Below are 25,061 nucleotides of genomic sequence, written 5' to 3'. Positions count from 1 at the left end.
AATGCAACCTCATTTATCTCGGACGTCGAACCCGCAAAAACGTTGCCCTACAGACTACCGGCTACCGGCCACAGAGTACAGACTCCAGTATGTACACTTAAGGTATACCGGTAAATGTGATGATTTTCCTCGTGAACTATATTTTTTACTTTTTAGCAGGTCAGGCAGAGAAAACCTGGTGTCAGCGAGACTGTGCGTGTGTGTGTTAGACACTTTATTAGGCACGCACCGCCCAATATTTCAGTGTTACGAGTTGAGTGTAGGAACTCAACGTAGTGTTCTTTCTTCTTACCAGAAAAAGAAAAAGAGAATAAGTTAGATTTCTGTAGGTACTTGAGGTACACCGGTTATGTGCCAAGATTGTCGCTTAGCTGTAAACGGCGAAAAAATATTAAGTAACTTAGCAAAAACTTGGGTGTATCTAGCATAAGTGAATTGTAACTATGATAAATGTGATGATTTTCCTCGTAAATAATTTATTTTTTTAATTTCATACTGTATTTTTATGTTGAAAGGTAGGCAGAGGAAACTTGGGAACCTAGTGCTACTCCATTCCCATTAAGACACTTCCGTTCTCCACTTTCCGACGAATTTTCGACGCATTACGTGTTGAGTGGAGGAACTCAATGTCGCGTTTTGCCTTCTTACCAGAGCGAGGTAATTAAAATATTTCATTCCCCCGAGTAGGAATCGAATCTACAACCGTCGCGGTTACAGTCGCACACGTGAGAAGCAACTATAAAAATCGATATAATTAAAATTACGTTTTATTTTATTATCGTTCCATAGAATCGAAATTGCAACTATCGTATGCAGTCTAAAATTCACACCAAGCATATAAAGATATATAGAGAAAGCACCTATATATGTTTGTTTGTGTAAATAAGTTATTTGTTATACTCCATTGTTCTTACCGTGTTACCGTGGGAGACTTCCCGCTTTCTAGTAAACGGACGGACGGACGGGCGACATAACATTTTATATTTATTGTTAGTATCATCATAAACAGTTTATGTTGTCTGTGGATAGCGATAAAGTCTTTATTTGATATGGTGAAATTTTGTTTGATTATTACTTGTTTTTACAGCAGTTTCATGCCTTTTCCATATAGCCAGGTAGTCAGAGGAAAAGAAGTGTATAGACACTCCTCTTTCCGCGGAATTGCTGGGTTCATAGTCACTTTTAGGGTTCCATACCCAAATGGGACCCTATAACTGAGACTGCTCTTTATATGTCTATCTATCACCAGGCTGTGTCTCAAGAATAGCGATACCTAGACACTTAAAAATTTCAAAGATGACGAACTTTTGTTGCCGCCATAACAAGAAATGCTAAAAACAGAACAAAACATACAATCAAAGTGAATTTTTGGTCGTTTTTCATACGGAACAGTTCGTGCGCGAGTCCGCCTCGCAGTCGGTTGGTTTTTAAAGATAGGTTCTTTGTTAAATATATAAGTTTACTTTAAATCCAATAACGAGAAGAAAGTGAGGTACGGAAAAATATGATAAAGTACTTGGAAATATTGTACAAATTATTAACTAGTAAAACGCGGAAACGTGTCTAGCTTTTACTAAAATATTACTTTCACGCAATATGAACATATAAAGATACAATCTTATAAAAAGTGGTAGGTATGTTACTTTTCTTTTCAACAGCAGGAAGAGTGGCCAGTACGAGTACTTGTTGAATCAACACGATGTATAAAAGTGTTGTTTCCGCTTTGTTTCCTGGAAGGAGTGGCTTAGAAACTTTTATTTTAAATTAGTATTTGTCCTCGGGGGTTTGCTCGCTTATATAGCGATATAATGAGTATACGAGTATAATTATTAATACATACAAAATTTTCTATTATTGTTTTAGTCTACTTGCAAAAATCACATGAACATACATCGTATGAAATGAAAATTTTCAGAAAATGTATAAAAAAAATTAATGTAACGGGATTAGAACTCGGGTCTCTGGAACGCCTAGAAGCGCTCTGACAAATAAGCCATACGTTTTGTGCATAAATATGCCATAATTCTTTTACGCGTGTATTAGGATTTATTTATTTATTTCCATAAATAAAATACTTATATTTAAGTAATTAATAATTGATGTTGTATATAGTAAAAGGAGGTAATCATGAAAATTATTATAATTTTAAGATACTGTCACGTGCAATACAATTTTTTCAAGAAATCAAGGGACCATAGACCTGAGTATGTGGTTTGAATGCAACTAAATATCTCCAAGCATTCCTGAGATAAAAGCTCGTGTCAGACGGACGGACGGACGGACGAACAGACGGACGGACACAAAATTATCTTATAACGTTATAGAACATATAATGATTGAAAAAAGATATTTTCTTAATGAAAGCATTCTTTAAATACCCACATGCATAGTAGAGTAATCTCGAGTTGCTTTCTATGAATCAGTGTAGGTAGTAAACAGGTAGGCGTACATACGTGTTATAAGAATCATCATTTTATCATACTTAATTGCTGTTTTTCATTGGAAAAATATGCGTTTAACTCAAGTAGTGGGTTTTTAATGAATTTCTAATGTGTTTATCATTTTTACGCTTATTAATTAAATATATTGTAAAGGTTTATCTGTAAACAAGTCGTCGCACGCGAATTTGTTTGCGTGGACTTTGTGACGTATACTGGAAAACCTCGTATTTTCCAGATTTCATTACATTTACAAAAATCCTTTCGTTCTGCTCTTCTCTACACTTCGTAAGTTACCAACATGCCAAATTTCATTTACTTATTTATTTCAATATTTCCTTTCATTATCTCCAGTTTTTGATATTATTTGCAAGTCAGGGATTTGTCACAAAGCCTTAAAATTTTACAAATTATGAACGACGAGTATAATGCAATACAGTTCTCATAAAGCGAATTACAATGTTTGCGCGTCTGTCTGTGTCAACAAAAACGTATGTAGAGCAATAACCTGAGCTTAAAGTATGGCGGTATACAATATTCATTTGACATTATAACTGAAATCTTGTGATATTATTCTTTACTTATTTATGTAAATGCCAGTTTTGGCAAAGCGAATCTACTGACATACCACTTAGCTTGAAATATTTATGTATAAAAGTATTTATTTTTTTAATATAAGCTACAATAATAATAATAAATTCTTGACTTACTTAGGGATCAAACCTGCCTTATTTCAAAAATTTAAATCTAAATCAATTTTAATAATTAAATGCCTTGTGCCTTCAAAATGTAAATCAATTTTAATAATTGTATTATTGTATCAAAAAATTAAATATATAGACCTACTTGTTTTTTTTAACTCTTGGCATTAGGTATCCTTATTTAAAATAAGAATTTGTGTTTGAATCAGAGAGGGAAAATAATACAATTTATTCTACAAGTGCCGATCGACCTTACAACCATTGTATATTAAATTTAGAACAAAACTTACCCTAACAAACGGGTTTTTCTTCGGCAATTCATGGTCAACCTCGTCCCGTTCCTCGTCGTCAGCGGAGTTAACCCTCACGCAGGTTTTATGCTGAGTATCACTCATACTCCGCACACATTATACACGTTACACTTTACACTCATACACTTCTATTACACTTCACTTTGACAATTTAATATCTGAAATTGCATATAAAATTAGAATATAGCAAAATTTTTACTCATGACTTGGGTGTGGCAATAAGCAATATTTTCACGAAATTTTGTATAACTAAGTATTTTACAATTATTATTAAGTCAAAAAGAATGGTCAATCTCAAAAGTTGCCTTTTTTCAACATTTTTTTTATCAATCTAAAGAATGGAGTTAAAATATTATTTATTCAATTAGGCCATTATAAGAATTCTTTAATAGTCATATTACCTAAAAATGTCAGACGTGTCAGTCATACAGGAAGCTTCCAATACACCGGCTAGGAAGCCATCTGATGAGAAAAGCCGGCAACAAATACATCAATTGGTGTTTAAAATACAATTTGCAACAAGTGTAGGTGTACAAATAGAAATTCCTTATAAGCACTTAATAAGGAAAAGGATACACCCAAGCGTCAAGGGACGTAGGTTCGATTTCAGCTATATTCAAATTTTTTATGTAAAATTTCAACAAACTCACAATATCTTTCTATATTATAATCACTATAATTCCACTCCGTTAGTCCACTTCACGTTGTACCAGCGGTATCTGTAACAATACATACTCGTATGTAGCGGTTATACACGAGTTTACGACATTCGAGATAGTGACTAATTATTTATTTAATTATGACTAGCTTTTTTATTCTGGCTTCTAAGAATTTCTTTTATTGTTCATTGTTGAAAGATAAGTGTTTTTTTTTTCTAGAATAAAAAGTATTGAGACTTACTGGGCAGTTTGTATATGTATTTTAATAAGGAAATTACGATTATTTATTTAAATAACTTTTTTATATTCATTTATTAGGTCGACTTGAAAGAGTACTATATTTTGGTTGGGGCTCACATCATTTATTGGACCGAATACATACTTCTTAGTCCACAATACAAGCGTGTTATTTTTTTTAAACTGTATAACTTTTATTTTTAACTTAAAGTAAAGCGAGCCCGCTCAGAAGTGATTTTGCTCTGGTTTTTTTAATAATTTAGAAATATGCGAATTATATAAATAAAACAATTGAAAAGTAAAAAAAAAAGTTTTTCTTAAATTAAATAACCTATCCAAAAATAAAGATATTTTAATTTATGTTATTCGTAAGAAATATGTATTTGAAACCAAATACTTTTAAACTTATCGCTAACACACCTGTAGGTAGGTACATATAATCGCTAATATTAAAACATTACAAGATCGGTGTAAACGATGTATCTACACTGATAATATTTGTAATCAGACACAAACAACACTTGAGTAATTGTCACGTTGCTCATTAAAAAGATACCATCAAGTTTCGTAATTTCGTCAATATTATTCGGAAGGTAATTATATGTTTTAAAATAAAATAAATTAGCTTCACCCTGTATCTCGCACATAGCAGGGTAGGCAGAGGGAACCTAGTGTTAATACACTCAGTTCCACACTTTCCCCCAAATTTTTGAAGCATTGCGTGTTGAGTGGCAGAACTCAACGCTGCTCTTTGCCTAGACACCAGAGCGAAGAAATGAAAATATAAACGTAAATAAATATTTCATTTCCTCAAGTGGGGATCGAACCCACAACCGTCAGCAGTCACACCCTTGTGCCGCTGCACCATGATGCCCTCAAATACTGTATAAACAGTTTTTTCTATATTTATAATAATCGCTAAAACTAAAGCACTTGTTATTTATTACTCAGTTTCATAGCAACGTTACCGTGATGGTGGCTCGGCTCTGGAATGCGGCGATAATTTCTTTATCGAATACAATATTGTGTGCATTCAAGTCGTTTCCTAAAATACTTAGTGGTGTAATTTTTGTGTATCTTGAAGCAAAAAACCCTAATCATGAGTCTCCATTTTCTTTATCGTACCTTCGTATTGGGTAGTAGAAAATGCCCCAGCATTTCTTAAATAGATATTGTATCATGGGACTTTTGATAATATTAGTAATATTTTCCTAGTAGAGAAAACAGAGAGCCAAACGCTACGGTCCCCCCATACTTTTTACGTATCATTCTTAAAGCATCATCTATACTATGTTCTCGAAGATTAACCGAGGTCTCTCCTTGTCTAATTACTACTTGCCTATTTACCTCTGACTCTTAGGTAAGTGGTACTTCATAAATATTTTGTCATTTTTTCGTCTCACATTCCCTCGACGCAACGAAACAACCTGTCGACTGTCACCACACAAACAATCTTGGTCTTTCTCAATAAATATTTTCCAATTTATAAACCATACATAATATACATTATGTTAATCTTTTTCTATGACAAAAATGTAGGTAAATCTAAATCGACTAAATTAAATTTAACTAAACATTATTTCTTAATTATTAAGTCGGTTAAGCATGGAATTGTATTTAAATGATCGCAGGTTTGAATCAGCACGCGATCTATTCCTCATTTCACGATTGATACGACAGTGTATAATTAGATGTCTATTGAATTAGTTCACAATGTATGCTACAGTCACGGATGGATTTTTATGTTACGGTGGAACTGTTAATGTTAGATATTTTGAAGAGTTACTGTATTTAGTGGATAAATTGAGGATTTTTTTATTTTCCACTATAATATATACAGAAACTAAAGAGAGATGATAGTTATTTCCATTCTATTTCCATTTTTATTAAATTTGTCTTTAGGAAATATATTTGAAATGTCTTGTATCTTTAATAATATAATAATTAATTAGCCTAATTATTAGAGTTACTAATAAATTTGACTATAATTACATACAAAGAAAGAACAAATAAATAACAAGTATGGCTAATAAGAAAGAGTAACGAAATGGTTATATCTCATTATGAACTGCAGCACAGCATGCTCCAATTCCTCACTACACACGAGGTCGCTACGCTTGTCAAGGATAGTCATAATCGACTTTAATCAGGCCTATCGATATATCCAATAAATCCACCTATACCTATAGGTGGTATCTATAGCTTAATTTAATAACACATTTACTTAGTAAATCAGGTTAGCAAATAATACTAATTTTATAAGAGGAGGAGAGTTGTGGGTTCGATCCCCACTCGAGGAAGTGAAATATTTATTTACGCTTATATTTCCATTTCTTCGCTCTGGTGTCGAGGCAAAGCGCGGCGCTCAGTTCTGCCACTCAACACGCAATGTCTCCAGAATTCCGCAGAAAGTGGGTAACGGAGTGTCTTAACACTAGGTTCCCTTTGCCTGAAATAAAATATCTTCACCGGATCATAAGAAAGCCAAGCACTTATATGAAACAAAGTTTCTTAATGACCACTTTACTGAAATGAGTAAGAAAGATAGCATTTTGTGTCTTTTGCATGCATTTGTATGCGACATAATTCATAGCATACTTTATATGTGGTTACGCGACGGTTGTTGGTTCCCACCCAGGGGATTCAATTATTATTTGTTAATATTTTAATTTTTTAGCTCTGGTACCAAGGCAAAAGCGTTATTCCTTGGTTTTCGCCACTCAGCACGCACTGCCTCCAGGAGTAGGTAGAAAATGGGGAACGGAGTGTCTTAATACAAGGTTCCCTCTGCCTACCCTGCTGTGTGATATAGCGTGAAGCTGAAAGAAAGAAAAACAAAGTATCATATGCATGTGCAATGTGCATATAATATATTTGTGCTCATTAAACATGTGATTGCACTTCACTTAAGTGAAATATATGTATTGCGTATTTTGAGGGAAATAGATAATATTAAAGAAATGTCTTAGTTGTTTCCGCCTATCCCGCTATATGCGGGATATAGCGTGAAGCTAACAAAGAAATAAATTATTGTTAGTAAGAAATTTAAATTATGATTATAGTATTATTAACGGTACGGAACACTTTGTATGCATCATCAAGTCACACTAGGTGATTTTATCTTTCAATAAGTAACATTTCAACCTACTTTAACGTCGTGCTTAAGCAACTATGTCATTGTGATACTATTGTGCTTATGGATACTAAAATAGAATTAAATTGACTTCAAACTTACTATGTATTTTTGTTATTTACGGTTTTTTTTTAGTTTTTTTTGTTTACGCTATACCTGTATATGATAGGCGGAGATAGGCGGAGAAAGAGGCAAAGGTGTTAAGATAGTTGTGATCCCAATTTCCGCCATACTCTCGAAACATGGCGTGTTGAGTGGCGGTTTGTATAAGTACCAGAAGGAAAATGAAATTAATTCATTCTCGGAGTGGGAATCGTACCTACAACTCTAGCCTTTACAAGCAGGCCATGTGTTTGTGTTTGGAAAGTAAAAGCTTCGGTTTTTATGATTTTTACATTACTTGAATGAAATTATATGAAACTGTTTAATCGCGTAGGTATATTAGATCGATATCCCAGGGCCCCCTATATATTAGACTATTAATCCTAAAAATTTCAGCTTTGCTAAAATGACTTAGGTCTGGCAGCTCTGGGATCTTGGGCTATATACTTTGTTAAACGAAAATACTAAGTATACTTTAGGATATTGTCTGTAATGATAGTATATATTGTAATAGATCCACTAGTAAGCTTTACATATCTTCCTTTTTTACTGGAAAATATGTATGATAGTATTTCGAAATAGTTAGTAATAAACGGCGCCGTCTTTTAGGTACAGCAAGGTCGTGTAGTTTTGAATTTTCCTGTTATTATACATATTTTCTTATTCATTTTCCTTATTACTTATTTGTCGATAAAAAATAATGTTGAAATTATTATGTTTTTTTTTACTTTTACTATGTAGTTTCCCAACCAACCCACCAACGTCAACCCTTTCATAAAATGATTAATTTCACGACATTTTTTTATAATTTTGTTATTTTTTTTCTATTTTAGCGCTAAACAGCGTTTAATTACGTTGTTTCTTTTTAAATGGCCAGCATCTTAAAGACAGTGTACCGCACATACTGTACAGTTAAGTACTTCCTTAGTACAAGTAGTACAAATAAACTCTTTAGCTTTATACTATGTAATAGTATAGGTCCACTTTTTTCGAACATTTATTCATTTTCTTTAGAGTCAAGTACGTATAAGTAATTATTCAGATTTACTTTCACAGTAATAAATGACCGACAATTATGAACTTTTAAGTCATACCCTGATTCTTTCGATTTCACTATTTCGCTAAATAATAATATTTGAGTAATTGTGGAGAATTAAGAGAGTGGAGAATGTATTGTGTTAAAATATCCTTACTATTTTAAGAGAAGATTATGGCTTAATGTTTTATAACCATTATGTTAAAAGTTTTGAAAACTGAAAATTTTGACCTTCGACCTGTATGTAACTTGTATATGTGTATGGTACCATCGAGCTGGTCTGATGATGAAATTAGAAGATGGCTGATGGAACCTTAGATTGCCTACTAGTAAACATATAAAAGTTGTGCTTCTTACAGTCGTATTCTGTTCAAAAAAGCTTTTAACTATTAATTTAGTTTCCAAGGCGGATAAAGCTACTAGCAAAACACTGGTGTCAAAGATAACTTAGGTATAGACAAAAAATTCAATGCAAAAGCTATAATTTTGTTTCTATAATACGACCCAGGTTAAATACGACGATTGTGGGTTTAAATCCCACATAGAAACAATTATATTTAAAATAAATTTGAGAAGGATTATTGATATTATACAATTAATGTACCTTCATAGGAATTTGATAATACATTCAAAATGTGGGTGTTACAATGTATCTTTGCAAATGAATGATTACCAGCTTCCAGTACTGCCCACAAAACAACAGCCTTGCGAACGACAATGAGCTAAATACAAATAGATAATATTTAATTTTCATTAATGAACATAGAAATCATGAATATTAAGTGCTAATTATATATTTTTTTGCTATAATTTATTTAAAGCATTACATGAAATAAAAAGATCTAGAAAAACGTTACGCCATTTTTCTTTTATGCAGAGACACTGCATGTTTCGGCATGCGCCAGGATAAATGAAAAGCTTAGATACAAGATTAAAACTGCGGGGTTAAACTCTATAACACTACATGTGTAGAAGAAATCACATAGAAGCATCTATAGAAGAAAGAATTTTCATGGAGATATAAAATATAACTTATCAGTTCAACTTTGTTCAGTTTTATTTTCTTTAAAAAAGACTAGTCATATGATTTAACGAAAAGTAGCTTCACGCATTTTCCCGCATAGCAAGGTATGCAGAAGAGATTTAAGAAACTCCATTCCCTATTTTCGCGTGCTTGCTGAAATCAACGTCACGCTTTGTATTGTTACGATATCATCATCATCTGACATTGGCGGAATGATTAGTGCTCAACTGGCACGCTCGAAACGCCATAAATTAAGAACTGAACTGATCATCATCATCATCATCATCAACGGCCATCTTTTGTCCACTGTTGGACATAGGCCTTCCCCAATTCTCGCCACCACACTCGATCCTCAGCTCTTCGGACCCATCCGCCGTTACGATACACACCGAGATAAATATACTGAATGGGAATCGAATCCACAAACGTAGTTTTTACAGTCAGGCTATGTGCCTTAACTGCCTCTAAAATCTTTTATTTGACATTCTTGTGATAATCTTTACCGTATAGTAAGACACAGCTGCTCAGAATATAAATGAACCTATTCAAAATCTACATTAGGGTAGGACAAGGCCGTATGGGGTGACTTCAAAGCCCGGAAACTCATTTCTAAGGCTACAATGGCTGTAAACTACTATAGCCTTGTTGTTGAAATGAAAATAATAGTTCTTTATATCTATATACTATATATAATATATTAATATTATAAAGCCTAACAATTTGTTTGGTTAAACGCGGAAATCTCATAAACTGTGCTAAATGGCGTTAATTGTTTTTTTTGTTTTGGATTACTTCACGTTAAACGTTTCTACGTAGCCCACGATACCTGCGATCAGGGTTATCTCGGGTAACCGGGTGTTAAGGTGCAAAGGCTGATGGCGCATTTATATGTTAATATATGAGTGGAAACGTTAAATATATTAAACTTAGAAATAAGGTTTTGTTAGGAAGAAATTAAACAGAAATTATTAGTATGCAGTTCATGAAACTTGATAGCTATTTTATATTTGCACAATACTAGCTTCGCCCGCGTGGTCAAATAGAAATAACTAAGAGTTATGTATGTGACACATTCTAAATGCCTGAAACAACTCTGGTCGTAGGTGCATTGAGTTAACTATAGTTAATTATAATAAGAAACGATTATTGTGATGTAATATATACAAAAACTATCCAATTAAAAAAAAATCAATTTGAACCAATAGTTCCTGAGATTAACTCGTTAAACCAAAAAAACTCTTCAGCTTTATTATATTAGTGTAGTCAGTATTTGAACCTAATGACTTGTAGTTGAATGGAATGCTTAATATAACATGTCACGGATTTCCGATACCGAGTCGCCCAAAAGCGAGCGCCGGTCCCGACTCCCGCCAGCTAACTGTTGTTGACATAGAAGAAAAGTGTAGAAGTGCCTTTTTTATTTATTATTAATTTTATAATATTTTAACATACAGTTGGGTTTTTTACTTATGAAGACGAGGTATATAAATGATGTTAACAGGCATATAGTTGGAAATATTATTTTATACTATTTAAGTATCAACTAGGTTCTAGGTCTTAGTCCTCCGAGAGTTACAAGAGATGAAATAAAAAAAAATATTCAAGTAGTTAGATATATTAAAATAATATAAAAAATAAATATCTTCGTATGTTATAAATTTCACTCCTAAACTGAAGGAGTGAAAACTGAGTTAGGTCCTTGACATTGCTTTGTGTATTGATTTATGTAGTGATTTAGAGGTCACAATGAAGTATGTAATTTAAGATGCATTTTTTTATGTAAATTACATTTATTAGAGTAGAGAAGATAGTCGAGGTGAGCGTAGGCTTTAATTACAGTAACATTATTGCAATAAAAGAAAGAATGAAAAAAAAAGACGAAAAAAAATATATCTAAATAATATATTATGATTTTCCGATATCCACTGTTCTAAGACGTACACAGTTAGGTGAGAAAGAGAAAGACTTTAATGGCCCAACGTGTGAGCGAGATGGATGCGATCGATGCGCACGCGCAAGTGGACTGTGAAGAATGTAGGGTTGAGTTGTGAATAAATTTCATATTAATTTTGTATATGATTTAGTTATGATCTTGATGAAATTTTATAAGAGTCTAGTCTAGGCTAAGAATATACATTTTTTTGTTTAATTGTTGAAAGTAATTAAATTGTTGATTACTTATGATTTAAAGACCACTGATACTCAAGAGGCAATGTCTCGAAAATTAGTCGAAAGACGGCGGCGGTAAAATTGTGGAATGAAGGAACCTAGTGTAAACACATTCCATTCTGGGGAATACTCTGTAAGTAGGAAGAAGCGTGAAATTGCTAATAATCATTTTTAATTCTGCTATAGTAAGCTGCTGTTTCTACGTTTTATCTCAAAACCAGGTATGAATCTTTTTAAAATATGTCTTTCAAAATCATGTATAAACTGTTGAAATAATTTAAGTTAATAAATTGTGTAATGAATTGATTTATATACATTGATAATATTATGGATTTATTATCTTCACTGTGTACTAAAGGACACGGTGCATTAACGTTCCACGTAAATAGTAGGTATTTATTGCGGGGTGAGTAGAGTACTTACCAAGTTTATAGTCTGAACGCTGTCGGACGGTGGCCTCAAATTATCACTTCACAATAAAAAAATATAAGTTAAAAAGAAAAAATGCACAGATAACCCTAAAAAAGTTCGTGCATGACGCATCGCACGCACGCTTAATACAATATACTGTAGTAGGTACATACTACATACCGCTTCCTACACTTTTATGGTATCCTGGTACCCGTGCTCCTTAATGCGTGTACTTGCTGGCAAAGACATTTATTTTTCTTCCGTATTTCCTTTCATAGATGAAAAGATTTGAGAATGAAGTTTGAGAATTCTTTCTGTACTAATATTATAAAACTAAAGAGTTTGTTCTAGATTAAGCTCAGGGACTTTGAATGAAAAATAACCTCCTCCTCATGTCCTCATCGGTCCTCACGCTTTTTACGTGATATTCCTCCAGTATCTTTCATACTGTGTTTTCGACGGTCAATCCAGGTCTCCCCTTACCTCTCTTCCCACTTTTCCATCATAAATCTTTTTTGCCATTCTTTCATCACTCATTCGTTCAACATGTCCAAGCCAGCTGAGCACGTTCTAATTTTAATTCTAATTTATATCATTACATTACATTATGGTAGGGGTCATCAAGTCCACATGAATGAAGTTACTGTCTATAAATTATTTGAAGTATAAATTATTAATATTGCATATATATCCACAACATAAACTATACTTTTTATGTAAATAACATTTTTTTATGGATTATTTTTTTTGAAATACACTTTTTTAACCTTTAATAAAATTAACTAAAGTAATAAAATGTATAGTACTAAAAGGGGACAATATAAAAAATAGTAATAAAATAAAATGTTAGGTACATTTGAAAAAAATAAAATTATATAACTGGCAACATTATTATTATTATTTTTTTATTTAATATTTTATGTTTATCTTCTTGTCATTTACGACTTAATAAATAGTGTAGATAGTAATAAAAAAATATTGTCAGTAATAAAAAAAATATAAAAATAGTTGTATTTTGTCGTTTGAATAGAAGTTTTCTTAAATAAACTATTTTATGTTGGAGCAAAATTACTAAAATGTCTCAATGCTTATAGAGATTGTGTGATGTAATCATTAGTTAGATGTAGGATTGACCACATTCAGGCTGGAAGGTGTCTGATCTGACCGGAAGAAAGTGTAATATCACTTATTAGGCTTCTCGTATAGAGCATCGAACGTTCCAATCCCGTCTTCACCCCCTTTGACTACCAATCACGAACTGCCATATTTCCGTGATATTGCGGTTTCAATGGCGGAACTAAACTCCGTGATTTGCCTTATCAGTGAGTAAATACTAGGTCCCTTTTTCTGGAAACTGAACCCACAACTGTTGCATGTACAGTCAGCTAATGCGGCACTGTGCGCGGCAGCGTCGTATTTATTAGGTTTAAAAATAATTTGGTTAAGGTTCATACCTAAATTGTTTTAAAGTTTCAATTTAAACATTAAAATTAAATAATGCTTAAACGTGCAAAAAAATTGGAAGAAAAGGAAGTAAATTTTATTCAGTTTCCGTTGGTAAGTAGCATTGGTAAGGCGTTAGATTTCCTTGTCGCGTAATTATTCTAATAGTACCCTGAGATCCGGCCGTTGAATCTTGCATAAACGAGTTTTCTTAATTAAACCTATATTAATGAATAATACATGATTAGTAGAACAGATTACACCTGGGTTGCCTGGAAGAATCCTGCCGCAATCACCTTTAATTACATTTTTTCGTAACTCGTTTTTGGAGAAAATTGCACCCATACGTTTTTTATATGAATCGCACATCATTTGAAAGATAATCGCATAAGGAATTGGAAAATTAAGGGTTGCCAGCTCTCAGTCTGCCGCAAGTCTAGGGTTGCCTGGTTTAAACATGTCACTAAATGTTAATAATTTGCACTCATGTGTTTTTTTAATGAATTATATATCAAATTAAAGCTTATTTTTTTCTGAACACTATAAAACAGGGTTGCCTGGAAAATTCCTGCCGCAAACAGGGGTTGCCAGCGTTTGAAATATTTAATTCCGGTTCCGTTTGACTATGAGAATAGACGATGAAATGCGCGGTCTGCCTTATGTTTTAAAGTAAAATATTATATAATAGAAGGTCAATCTTAAAATCAATGTTTATTCTAATTGTTCACCTGTTAAATGATGATTTTAATGATATTAAGTACACGCAGAAAACTATTTAAAGATCATAGGGCAGAAGAAATCATCCTTATTTTTCAAGTAAAATAATGAATCTATAATATTGAGTCTTTGCAAAATCTATTTTCTAAATACTAATATTTATTTATTATTTTAAATAACCCTTTTAAAACAACTAAATTATCTAATTAAGTAAATGTTTACAAATATCGATCTACTATAAGGTATTAATTACAACATGTTTCCTTAATATAATGAGAGGTGACAATTACTGCGGATATTTTTTTATTAATTAAGAAAATATGGAAAATTACATTTCAATAAACAATCTCTCTCTCTCTTCGCCCTCTGCTTGTTTGATTTGACAACGCCGTCCGTATCCGTAGAAAGAACTATGGCGCCCATCTTTTTGGTACGAATATTTACGTTTTTGCAAAGTAAATGAAAACTATTCAACTAATAAAAACTATTAAGAAATATAGATAAAAAAATGTCGCTAGCAAGAACTTGTCCGTCTACGCTGATAGTTTTTAAGGCATTTAGGTCTGAAAGAATTGTTCTTATAATTATAATAAAGCGTAATCACTCACTCACGTCCCTAACTTAGTGTAATCAAAACTAAGGCAATTCCCACGACCACAATTGTCACATTTTATTAAACTATATAATATTAAACATTAAAGTATACTTACGTTTTGCATTAGAAAATAATTAAAAAATACTTCTTTATATTTTTGTTTTTAAACAATGAACTTTTTGTAACACTGTAAATGATAACCGTGCATTGTGTCACTATTTAAAAAAATGTCACTGTATTTAAAATTCATTTTTTGGCGAAACAATAACATAATTTTACACTTTTGGAAAGATTCCTTGTTAAATTCTATCACATTTTCACATCTTCATTTTTGTCAAGTAAAAACGTCGTTACTCCAAAACGAAAGGTAAGTAACTAAGTAATATGCTCAAAAACAACTCATTTGGCCATCTGCACTTTTATTGCATTTAGAAACAATACATCTTCGAAAATAATTTTATTGCATTTGGTTTGCTTTGTATCGCGCCGCAAAATGTTTATCTATAGTAAAAAATAGCCAACTAATTGATATTTGCCGACTCTTGGTCATAAACCGTAAATAGCGTTTATTAGTCGGCATTACTGTCGGATTTTCTTCGAATTTATTATGCTAACTTAGTTTTGTTTATTATAATTCTATTATATATATTTCTTTCCTATGCAAATTATTAAAAATTGCGTGAGAAAAAATCAAATCAAGTCAAATCAAACAAGTAGAGGACGAAGAGAGAGAGAGAGAGAGTTCATTGAAATGTATTTTTCAATATAATTAATAAAAAAAATATCCGCAATAATGGTCACCCTTCATTATATTAAGGGAACATGATGTATATGTATGTATATTAATCTTGTTGTAAACATTTACTTAATTAGATAATTTAGTTGTTTTAAAAGGGTTATTTAAAATAATAAATAAATATTAGTATTTAGAAAATAGATTTTGCAAAGACTCAATATTATAGATTCATTATTTTACTTGAAAAATAAGGATGATTTCTTCTGCCCTATGATCTTTAAATAGTTTTCTGCGTGTACTTAATATCATTAAAATCATCATTTAACAGGTGAACAATTAGAATAAACATTGATTTTAAGATTGACCTTCTATTATATAATATTTTACTTTAAAACATAAGGCAGACCGCGCATTTCATCGTCTATTCTCATAGTCAAACGGAACCGGAATTAAATATTTCAAACGCTGGCAACCCCTGTTTGCGGCAGGAATTTTCCAGGCAACCCTGTTTTATAGTGTTCAGAAAAAAATAAGCTTTAATTTGATATATAATTCATTAAAAAAACACATGAGTGCAAATTATTAACATTTAGTGACATGTTAAAACCAGGCAACCCTAGACTTGCGGCAGACTGAGAGCTGGCAACCCTTAATTTTCCAATTCCTTATGCGATTATCTTTCAAATGATGTGCGATTCATATAAAAAACGTATGGGTGCAATTTTCTCCAAAAACGAGTTACGAAAAAATGTAATTAAAGGTGATTGCGGCAGGATTCTTCCAGGCAACCCAGGTGTAATCTGTTCTCCTAATCATGTATTATTCATTAATATAGGTTTAATTAAGAAAACTCGTTTATGCAGGATTCAACGGTCGGATCCCAGTCTATAGGTAGTGCATATAGCACTTGCCAGTGTTTTTGTTATTCATATTACATTTTTTATTAATTAAACTTATATTGTACATTTACATTAGAGAACAATATTATTATAATCTAAGTAAGTAACACGCGGTTCCCGACTTTGTACTCAAAGCTGTGCTTTGTCTTTTTACCAGAGCGAGTTCGAAATTCTTTATGGGTTGAATAGTCAGTCTATTTAGCATTATTTATTAGTCTATTTATTATAAGGCATTTATAAATCATTATTACTTATTTCGTTAAAATATAGTTATTTCCATTTGACTAATTTGACAAAGTTGTAAGTGAAAGTGAAACGTCATAAAATTGTTTATATTATTATCATTCGAGAGTGGAATTTGAATCCACGACCATCGTGGTGTTTAGAGCAAGCTGTCTTAGTTACAGCCGTTCCGGGTCTTTTATAAGTTCTTCACGAAAAGGAAGTAATTAAAATTCTTTGTTGATCAAAATCTTAATTAGCTGACCGTTTAAATTGTAGCGATAAAGAATAAAATTTAAAATATTTAAGTACCTAAATTATATTCTTCTTTATTTACATACTTCGCCTTCGTCTAAATATTAAACTTATATCTTTTCTAGATACTCAAAAGAACAGTGCCTGACCTTATACAAGGTTGTAAGTTCAATATCCATTTAGGGGAATAATTATGTTAAATTAAATTATAAAAGAACAACACACTGTATTCAATTAAAATAGTTTATTTCCCCGATTTTAAATACAACTAACCATTCGTTTTAGTGTCTAAACACTTTATTCTCTCTCTCTACCCAGCAAATACCTACAACCAATGCAAGAGTCTCGAGAATATTTAAATTCCATTCGAAAGCAACCGTTATACGTTAATTGATTAATTCCCAGATCGAGGAACTACAGCCAAATGCCATTTAACACATTAGCATATTAATGTTTAACGCTGTGAGAACTTCACGGGCATTGTGTCTCATATTAAAAACCTAGGATATAAGAGTTAGTTCCTAATTGATGGCATTTAAAGTGTGAAATCTTAGAAGAAACGATGACAGTGTATTTTATGATGATTCTATGGAAAAAACATGTTTAACTGTATAACAGTTGTGTATTCGATTTCTATTTGGGGAAAAAGTTTGGTTATTCTGCAATTCTGTTATGGTTCACGTATTATGTCAAAAATAGATAGAAATTTCACCAGTTATATTTATTGATACATTCTATCCTCTGCCCTGTTCGTACTATGCTAAAGGGTTCGTTTGGTTGGAGGCGCTAATCTCAGAAACTACTGACTCAAATTGAAAAAAAACAATCTGTTATCCACCAAAACATAATGAAAAAAAAACCAGCCAAGTCTCGATTTAAGCTTTTTGTTTCTCCGTAAAAACTAATAAAATCTCTAGGTAAAGCTAAGCCAATTCTAAGGTTAATTTTTGCAATTTTTATATTAATATAGTTAAATTTTATGTGATCGATCGTTGAACATTCTTTATAGATAATTTATTTATATCAACATAGGCTAATAGGCTTCTCGTCTGACCTCAAGTGTTAAACCGCACGTTAAAGCTAGTAAAATATAATATAAAAAACATCTAGTCCGCGTGCCAATTTCGTTAATTATATATTATCTATTTTATTTTTGAGTCTCATTGAAATCCAGATAAAAAAATAAAATAATAAACTCACATTTTCAATAAATCTCGTATTAGTTTTTAATCTGTTTCCCGCATGTAAAAAATATATTCTAAAAATAAATGTCACACGCCATTGATGTTGATGCGCCAGCCTTGACTTTGTAGCGTAAAATAACTTATTTCCTGTCTCTGATAATGATGAAATGGAAATAGAAGTCCTTCCGAACTAATGCTTTTACCGATTAGAAATGTTTTATCTGTTGCATATTTTTACCACCACTATTGGACCTTTATGGTGCAGTGGAACAGCGTTTGATGAAAATATGATGGCTGTGAGTTCTAGTTCAACTCGGTGGAGTGAATTATTTTCATTTCACTGATTTGTTAAGATTAAGTTCAGCGTTGAGTTACGCTACTCAACTGTAATAGGCAATGTATTATTGTAATTTAGATGAATAAAGTGTCATGATACCAGGTTCTTCCTGCCTATTCTGCAATATGGGTAAAAACTGATCTTATTCTTTTATATGGATTCGATTTTAAAATATTATTATTAAGTAAGTAATAAGTGAATATTAGAATTACTATATTTTGTCGAATTTAGACGACATCTTTCATCGTATTTTTCAAACCGAGCCGCGGAACCCTATTAAAATAGTTGTCTAAAATAATAGACGCGGTGTATTTTGGAGAACTCCTTGCGACCAAAATTGGTTATGCCTGACTGCACGCGACGATTGTGAGTTCAAATTCCACTAACTTGTAAAATAAAACAAAAATGGATAGTTTGTAAAGTAAAAATTGCTTGTACTCGTCATGTATTATAATTTTCTGTTATGTCACTTTTCTTCCAACATAAATTTAATTTCCCTAAATTCCCCTAAATTTAATTTCCCAGACTGGGATTGAACCTATAACATTTGCGTGTGTAGTCTGAGAAACCACGATGATTTAATTTAATTTTAATGTTAATTTTTTACTGACAATTCGAGATTTTATGAAAAATCTTATATTTCTCAGACTTAGCTCTGCTGTTCCATTGCGCTAGTCTGTCGTCAACAAACAATATTTTTATAATATATCCGTAGTTGAATTTACCTACTTATTTTCGAAATGCATAGAATAATGAATAGAGATCTTCAGTTTCCATTTAAAACTAATCCTAGAAACGCATATTTAATATTTACTAAGTACTCGAGTCACGTGTTCGCCGTCGTCGGTCACGCTGTGCAAGCGCTCGTCCTCGCTAGTCGCTGCGGCGGTGCACGGTGCTGCCTCGCGTGCTCAATACAAATATTCTATCTTTCCTTTGATATACTTCAATTTTTATTTATTAAATTATATTATTTCTTGTGTTTTATGAAGTAATTATTAAGTCGGTTGTTTTACGCTTTTAACAACCTTTGACTTTGCCTTTCATTTGATTAACTATAACGCTTTTCTATACATTATACAAATCAATTTATTTTTATTTCTCCTGTAGGTGGAACTCGGAAAACATAGTATTTGGTCACTCTCTTCTCCATTTTCTGTACCATTTCGTTATTTTCTTGAGTGGCAGAAGGCAACCCCGCAATTCATATTCTCCCGACCGATCAATCTAAAATTTATTCTTCTGTACTAATGTTATGAAGCTACGAGTAAACTTGTATAAACGCTGTAATCTTAGGAACTAATTGAAAAATGATGTTGAAAATTGATAATTCGAACTCGGGAAAATGAGTTATTATTTATTAATATTGTCATTTCTTCGCTCTGGCAATAAGGTGTGATGCCTCTAAGATTTATACAATCAAACACACATTTTTTTTTCGATATTAGTTTAGGTATATGTAACTTCTAATACATAACAATGCCATAGTAAGCTAAGTTATTTAAGTCATTTACTTAGAACCAATCATAATCAATCAATTCAATCATTTTCATTACAAAGTTACAAGAACTGGATTGAGACCAATTAAATATTACATATCGTATATGGTGCTTGTACTGTAATTTACACGCAATAGGTTAAAAGTAACAAGTAACTTGTTATCTTAAGTTAAGTAATTTTAGTAATTCATTATCTCTGTGACTGTAGACGTGATGGTTGTAGGTTCGAATCCTAGTATTGAGAATAAATTACTTTAATATCCTTTCTCTGTTAAGACGCCAACTTGCGGCGTTGAGTTACGCCACTCACCATGTAATATCTCGAAAATTGGGCAGTTCGAGTGGAACGTAAGGTTTTGATACAAGGCTCCTTCTGCCTGCCCTTCTATTTTCGGAATACAGCGTAAAGCTAAAAACAATTATATGGTAGCAAGAGAGAGAACATTGTGATGCGTCACTATAGACTCATACTACAAATGTATTTAGAAGAGAAACTCGCTCTCATTTTGAGACATTTCTTTGAAGGGGAATCGAACCCGCAACCTATCGGTTTTTTTATAAATACCTACTGCGTCCTTCAATATTTCTGAAAGTGCAAATACGTCATTGTTGCGTCAAATGAGCGATATAACGATAATGATCTTTTAACCTTAATCTGTAAAATGCGTAAAAAATATATAGAAAAAAGAAGATTGAAAAGTTGGAAAATAAAAGATGTCATTATGGCATGCCTAACTGTAATCAATTATATTAAAAACCTTGAAAAATAGTCAATTACGGCTATTATTATGGGAAAATTGCAGTTGACGTGACAATATGGTTTCCCATGGATCTTATTATTAGATTATTAACTAGATTTCATATTGGGCTATAAGTACCTAAGTGTATTTATTTCAGATGCATGCTTTATCCCATATAATATGGTAGATGGAGGAAATGTAGTGTTAAGTCATTCCGTGACCCTCTTTTAGCCGCGTTGAGTCGCGAAACAATAAAGTTAATTATAGTCCACACAGGCAAAGTCGCGAGTCCAATACTAGTATAGAGTAGCATATATGTCAATAAGGTATATAATATAAATAAGTCTATTTACTTACTTTTATAATATTATCTCAATCACGCCAAAAATGCAAAAAGATACCTAAAGACATAATTAAATAAATAGAAATAGATGTAGGTAGTTCCACATGTTTTTTACTCATTAGACGTCCAAGGCCAGGACAATTAAATGACTTACAAGACTAACAACTTGGCGTTAAGGCTGGACTTAGATGAGCTCTTTGAATAGCTAAAGAGTCTTTTACATTGTGGACAGCCTGTGGTTCTTACTCGCGGTATGATTATGTTTAAATCATTTTCGTATCTTGTCTTGGTAGACAAAGCGCGGCGTTGAACTCCACTCCATACGAAATATCTTGAAATAAATTAGGCGGTGCGTGGGGAAGGGAGTGAATTAACACTATGTTCCCTCTGCAATATGTAATTACTTGATTGTTAATTTCTATAGATATCCTCTGTCATAGATAGGGTAATTGCTGTGTATTAAAATTTGATATATTATTTATAATGTTCGTAACATTTTTTTGTATGTTAAGGAGTGGTAACAAATAATTGGCTTAAGCGCTTGAATGTGTTCTTCTAATAAGGCATGACTTCAAAATTCCGCTACGTTCTACATTTTTATTTCTGAATCAGAAATCAAATTGAAAATACAATTATAAAATATTTTTATTTATTTCCATTCTGGCAAAACAAAACCAGCCGTCCATTTTCGCCAGTCAACAGGCAATGTTTGTGTATAAACGGGGCCGAAACGCAGAAAACCTAGTGTCTCGACACTATGTTCTTAATATCTTAGCTGCTATTCTGCACCTAGCTGGATAGGCAGAGGGAACTTGGGAAAACAGAGCGAAACTATGAAGATGGAAAATAAAAAAGAAATAAGTGTAAAACAGAGTGTCTCGACATTACAGGAGTTTAGTATCACTAAAAAAATCTATATAAATACAAATAAAGTCCTAGTCAAAAAGTGCAATGTACAGACACTTCAAGGTTTAAAAACAATAGCGTCGTAATGTTCACCTAGCGAAACAAAACAGGTAATAATGTCATATTAATATGCATAATGAATGCGAACATTGACGCAGGTTAACTAAAGTGAGATGTTTTAACGTGTTTAAAGTGTTATTCCACACTTAGGAAAGAGAGACACAGACGGTTTCCACGAGGCGCGGGTTCCAATCTCTCTATTATCCCGTTAAATTTTTTAAAAAATTGAACGGGCATCAGCTGCACTCAGGGTAGGCAGAGAGAACCTAATGTTACGACACTCAAAAAGTGTAGAGTAGAGTAAATGTATATGAAAAAAATAAATAAATTAGCTTCACATGTGGGAACATAGATTTAAGACATTTCTTTCCCCACACACTAGCCGAATTCTGGAGGCATTGCGTGTTGAGTGACGGAACTCAACGCCGCGCTTTTTTCCCTCGATACCAGAGATTCCGTTTCTTATTTCATAAGTAAATATTTTGTTTCCTCGTGTGGGCATAGAACCCATAGCCATCACGAATACAATCAGACGTCGGCCCACTGCGCCACGACGACCTCAATAATGAAATTAGAAATCCATTTAGAGTTAGCTTAATCGCAACTATTACTCCAGTTCCAGTTCTAAAAACATAGTTTGCTTTACGTCTCAATAGCAGTGTACTAAAACTGTCGTTGGCTTGACTGTATAATTTCTTGAAGGCAGCCTAGTAATAATTATATTAACACAAATATTCAACAAATAAGAAAACATTGATATTTTTTTATCTTATAAAAATTTTGTTAAATTAGTTATTATTGCTGCTTTTGCTATTATTATAATAAAAGTGTATTTTAACCGGCGGAACTTAACGCAGAAATTTACCTAACTAAACCGCCGATATGAAAACAATTTTGATTATAACAATTTGATGTTTCTCTGACACTAAGAGGGTATCCTTTAACTAATGCGCCATGATGATATATTTCTTTAAAGAATATTCTGTAAAAGTGTTGTTATTGAAATGCTTCATTCTGTATGTTAATTATAATAAACTAAATATTAGATAAAATAAAATAGTTCTTTAGGCCTTGTACTATATTATTTTGGTTATTTTTTGCAAATATTTAACGATATTAAAACCCGGATGGGACGTCAAAAAACCATATAAAAAACAATAGAAGTAATGATTATGATTACTTTTAATATACACTCTGTGGCAAGGTCACTTTGAAGATATTTTAAAGTTATAAGTACATACAGTATTGTATGAAATGATGTACAAAAACTTATATTAATGTTTCTTCGACATATTTGTATTTGAGAGATGTTTAATGCAATTAATGTTAATTTTAAAGTATTATTTTTGTTTTTATTGTACAAAAACAAATAACAATATTTTCTTTTGAAGAATTAACTACAGTCATATTACCATTAGGAAAAGTTGAGAATGAAACTTGATAGTAGATTTTCTCTGCCTACCGTTTTATATAAAAATACAAAAATGCTTACCGACTTATAAAGAACAGTTTGTTAGGCTGAACGCGCTAATCTCAGGAACTAGTGAACTACTATTTTGAATTGTAAAATACTATAATTTATTTAAAAAAGCTATATTACACGAAGTTTTTCTTTTCTACGTAGCCCATCGCACCTACGGTCAAAGTTACCTCGAGGACTATGAATGTGGTATATGTCATACACAAATCTTAATTATTTTCATTAGACCACGCAGGCAAAAGCAGGTAAAAGTAATTTCAATATAGTTTGCTCTCTTTACCTATCCTACGGAAAATGCAAAAGACGTGTGAATATAAGAAATAAGTTATAATAAATTTACATATTATACTCCGTACGTATGAAAACTAACTAACTTTAGTCATGCTCGGCGGAGCGTAAAGCTTCTTTATGAATTAAATTAGGGATCAAGATCGAACCTACGACCTTTAAGTAGCGTTATATGAAAGTAACAGAGGAAGTAATGCGTGAATTTAAGTTTTTAATGTTTTTTTGTATCCCGGATAAAGTAGGCCGAGGGAACCTAATCTAATGTTAAGATACTTCGTCACCTACGTACTGCTTAATAAAAGAGGTATTGCGTGTTGAGTTGCGGAACTCAACGCCGCATTCTTTGGATAATTTGGATACCAGAATAAAAATAAGTCATAGAGTGGAAGAAAATGAAAACAATTCACTACACCGAGTGAAAATCAAATTTAGTCGGCATTTAATGAATGAAATGAAGCTCCTTGATTTATTTGGAAACGGCAATATGCAGTTATTCCTTTAAATCTCACCCATGTCATTGTGGAAATGTAAAAAGATTTGTGTTTTTTGATGATGTGTGACGTTGGACGCCGTAGTGTAGTTAACTTCTAATTCTTCCATTCCACCTCTTTAAATGTGGGCAATGATATACATACGTGAAACAACTAAGACAAGGGCATTTCTGTCAGTATTAAACGAATTTCTGGAATAGTATTTAGTTTTAAATAAGTGAAAAGTAAGAATAATAAGTGTCTTAGAATAATGTTGGAATAATAAGTTTTTTAAAAATAATTTTCAATTCCAAGCAGGTAGTCACCCACCCGCAAAGAAAGAAAAACAGCCTGATTTGTCAATACAGCATAAGATTATTTGTTCCTAAAAAAACATAGAAATATATGAGAAAAAGGGCCGATGCCCGATATTATAATTCAAATTTTAAGTTAAATTCCAAGGAATACCTTCCTCGGTCGTAAAACCTTTTATAGTAATTGGCGTTTGGGGTGAATTCCAGGTAGGTCCCAATTCGCGAAACTTCTAAACGTGATTGATATGCATTATTCATACTTTTTTTAACCGACTTCTGTAAGAAAAGGAGGATATCAATTCGACTGCATGTTTTTTTCGTCAAAAACATTAAATATTTTGTTTATTCCAAT

At 32.2% G+C, this 25,061-nt stretch overlaps 1 protein-coding gene across 3 annotated transcripts in view; it reads right to left on the bottom strand.

The window, feature by feature from the left end:
- Positions 1 to 25,061, bottom strand: part of Rhp (GTP-Rho-binding protein rhophilin) — a 65,764-nt gene that overhangs the window by 39,776 nt on the left and 927 nt on the right. Inside the window, exons 2-3 of one of the 3 annotated variants that reach the window (XM_085194779.1) lie at positions 4,101 to 4,169; positions 3,430 to 3,616 (exon numbers count right to left, since the gene is read on the bottom strand). In XM_085194779.1, the coding sequence (XP_085050905.1) occupies positions 3,430 to 3,534 (105 nt within the window). In that variant the 5' untranslated portion in view covers positions 3,535 to 3,616; positions 4,101 to 4,169. The remainder of the gene's footprint in view (positions 1 to 3,429; positions 3,617 to 4,100; positions 4,170 to 25,061) is intronic. The other 2 variants (XM_085194778.1, XM_085194780.1) reach the window with 2 other exon arrangements.

Source organism: Heliconius melpomene, chromosome 12 (genome assembly GCF_056956725.1).
Source record: "Heliconius melpomene rosina isolate 202511_hmr_F chromosome 12, ASM5695672v1, whole genome shotgun sequence".
NCBI classification, from domain to species: domain Eukaryota; kingdom Metazoa; phylum Arthropoda; class Insecta; order Lepidoptera; family Nymphalidae; genus Heliconius; species Heliconius melpomene.
The sequence above is the reverse complement of the archived record's forward strand: the minus strand, read 5'-3'. Positions and strand labels throughout refer to the sequence as shown.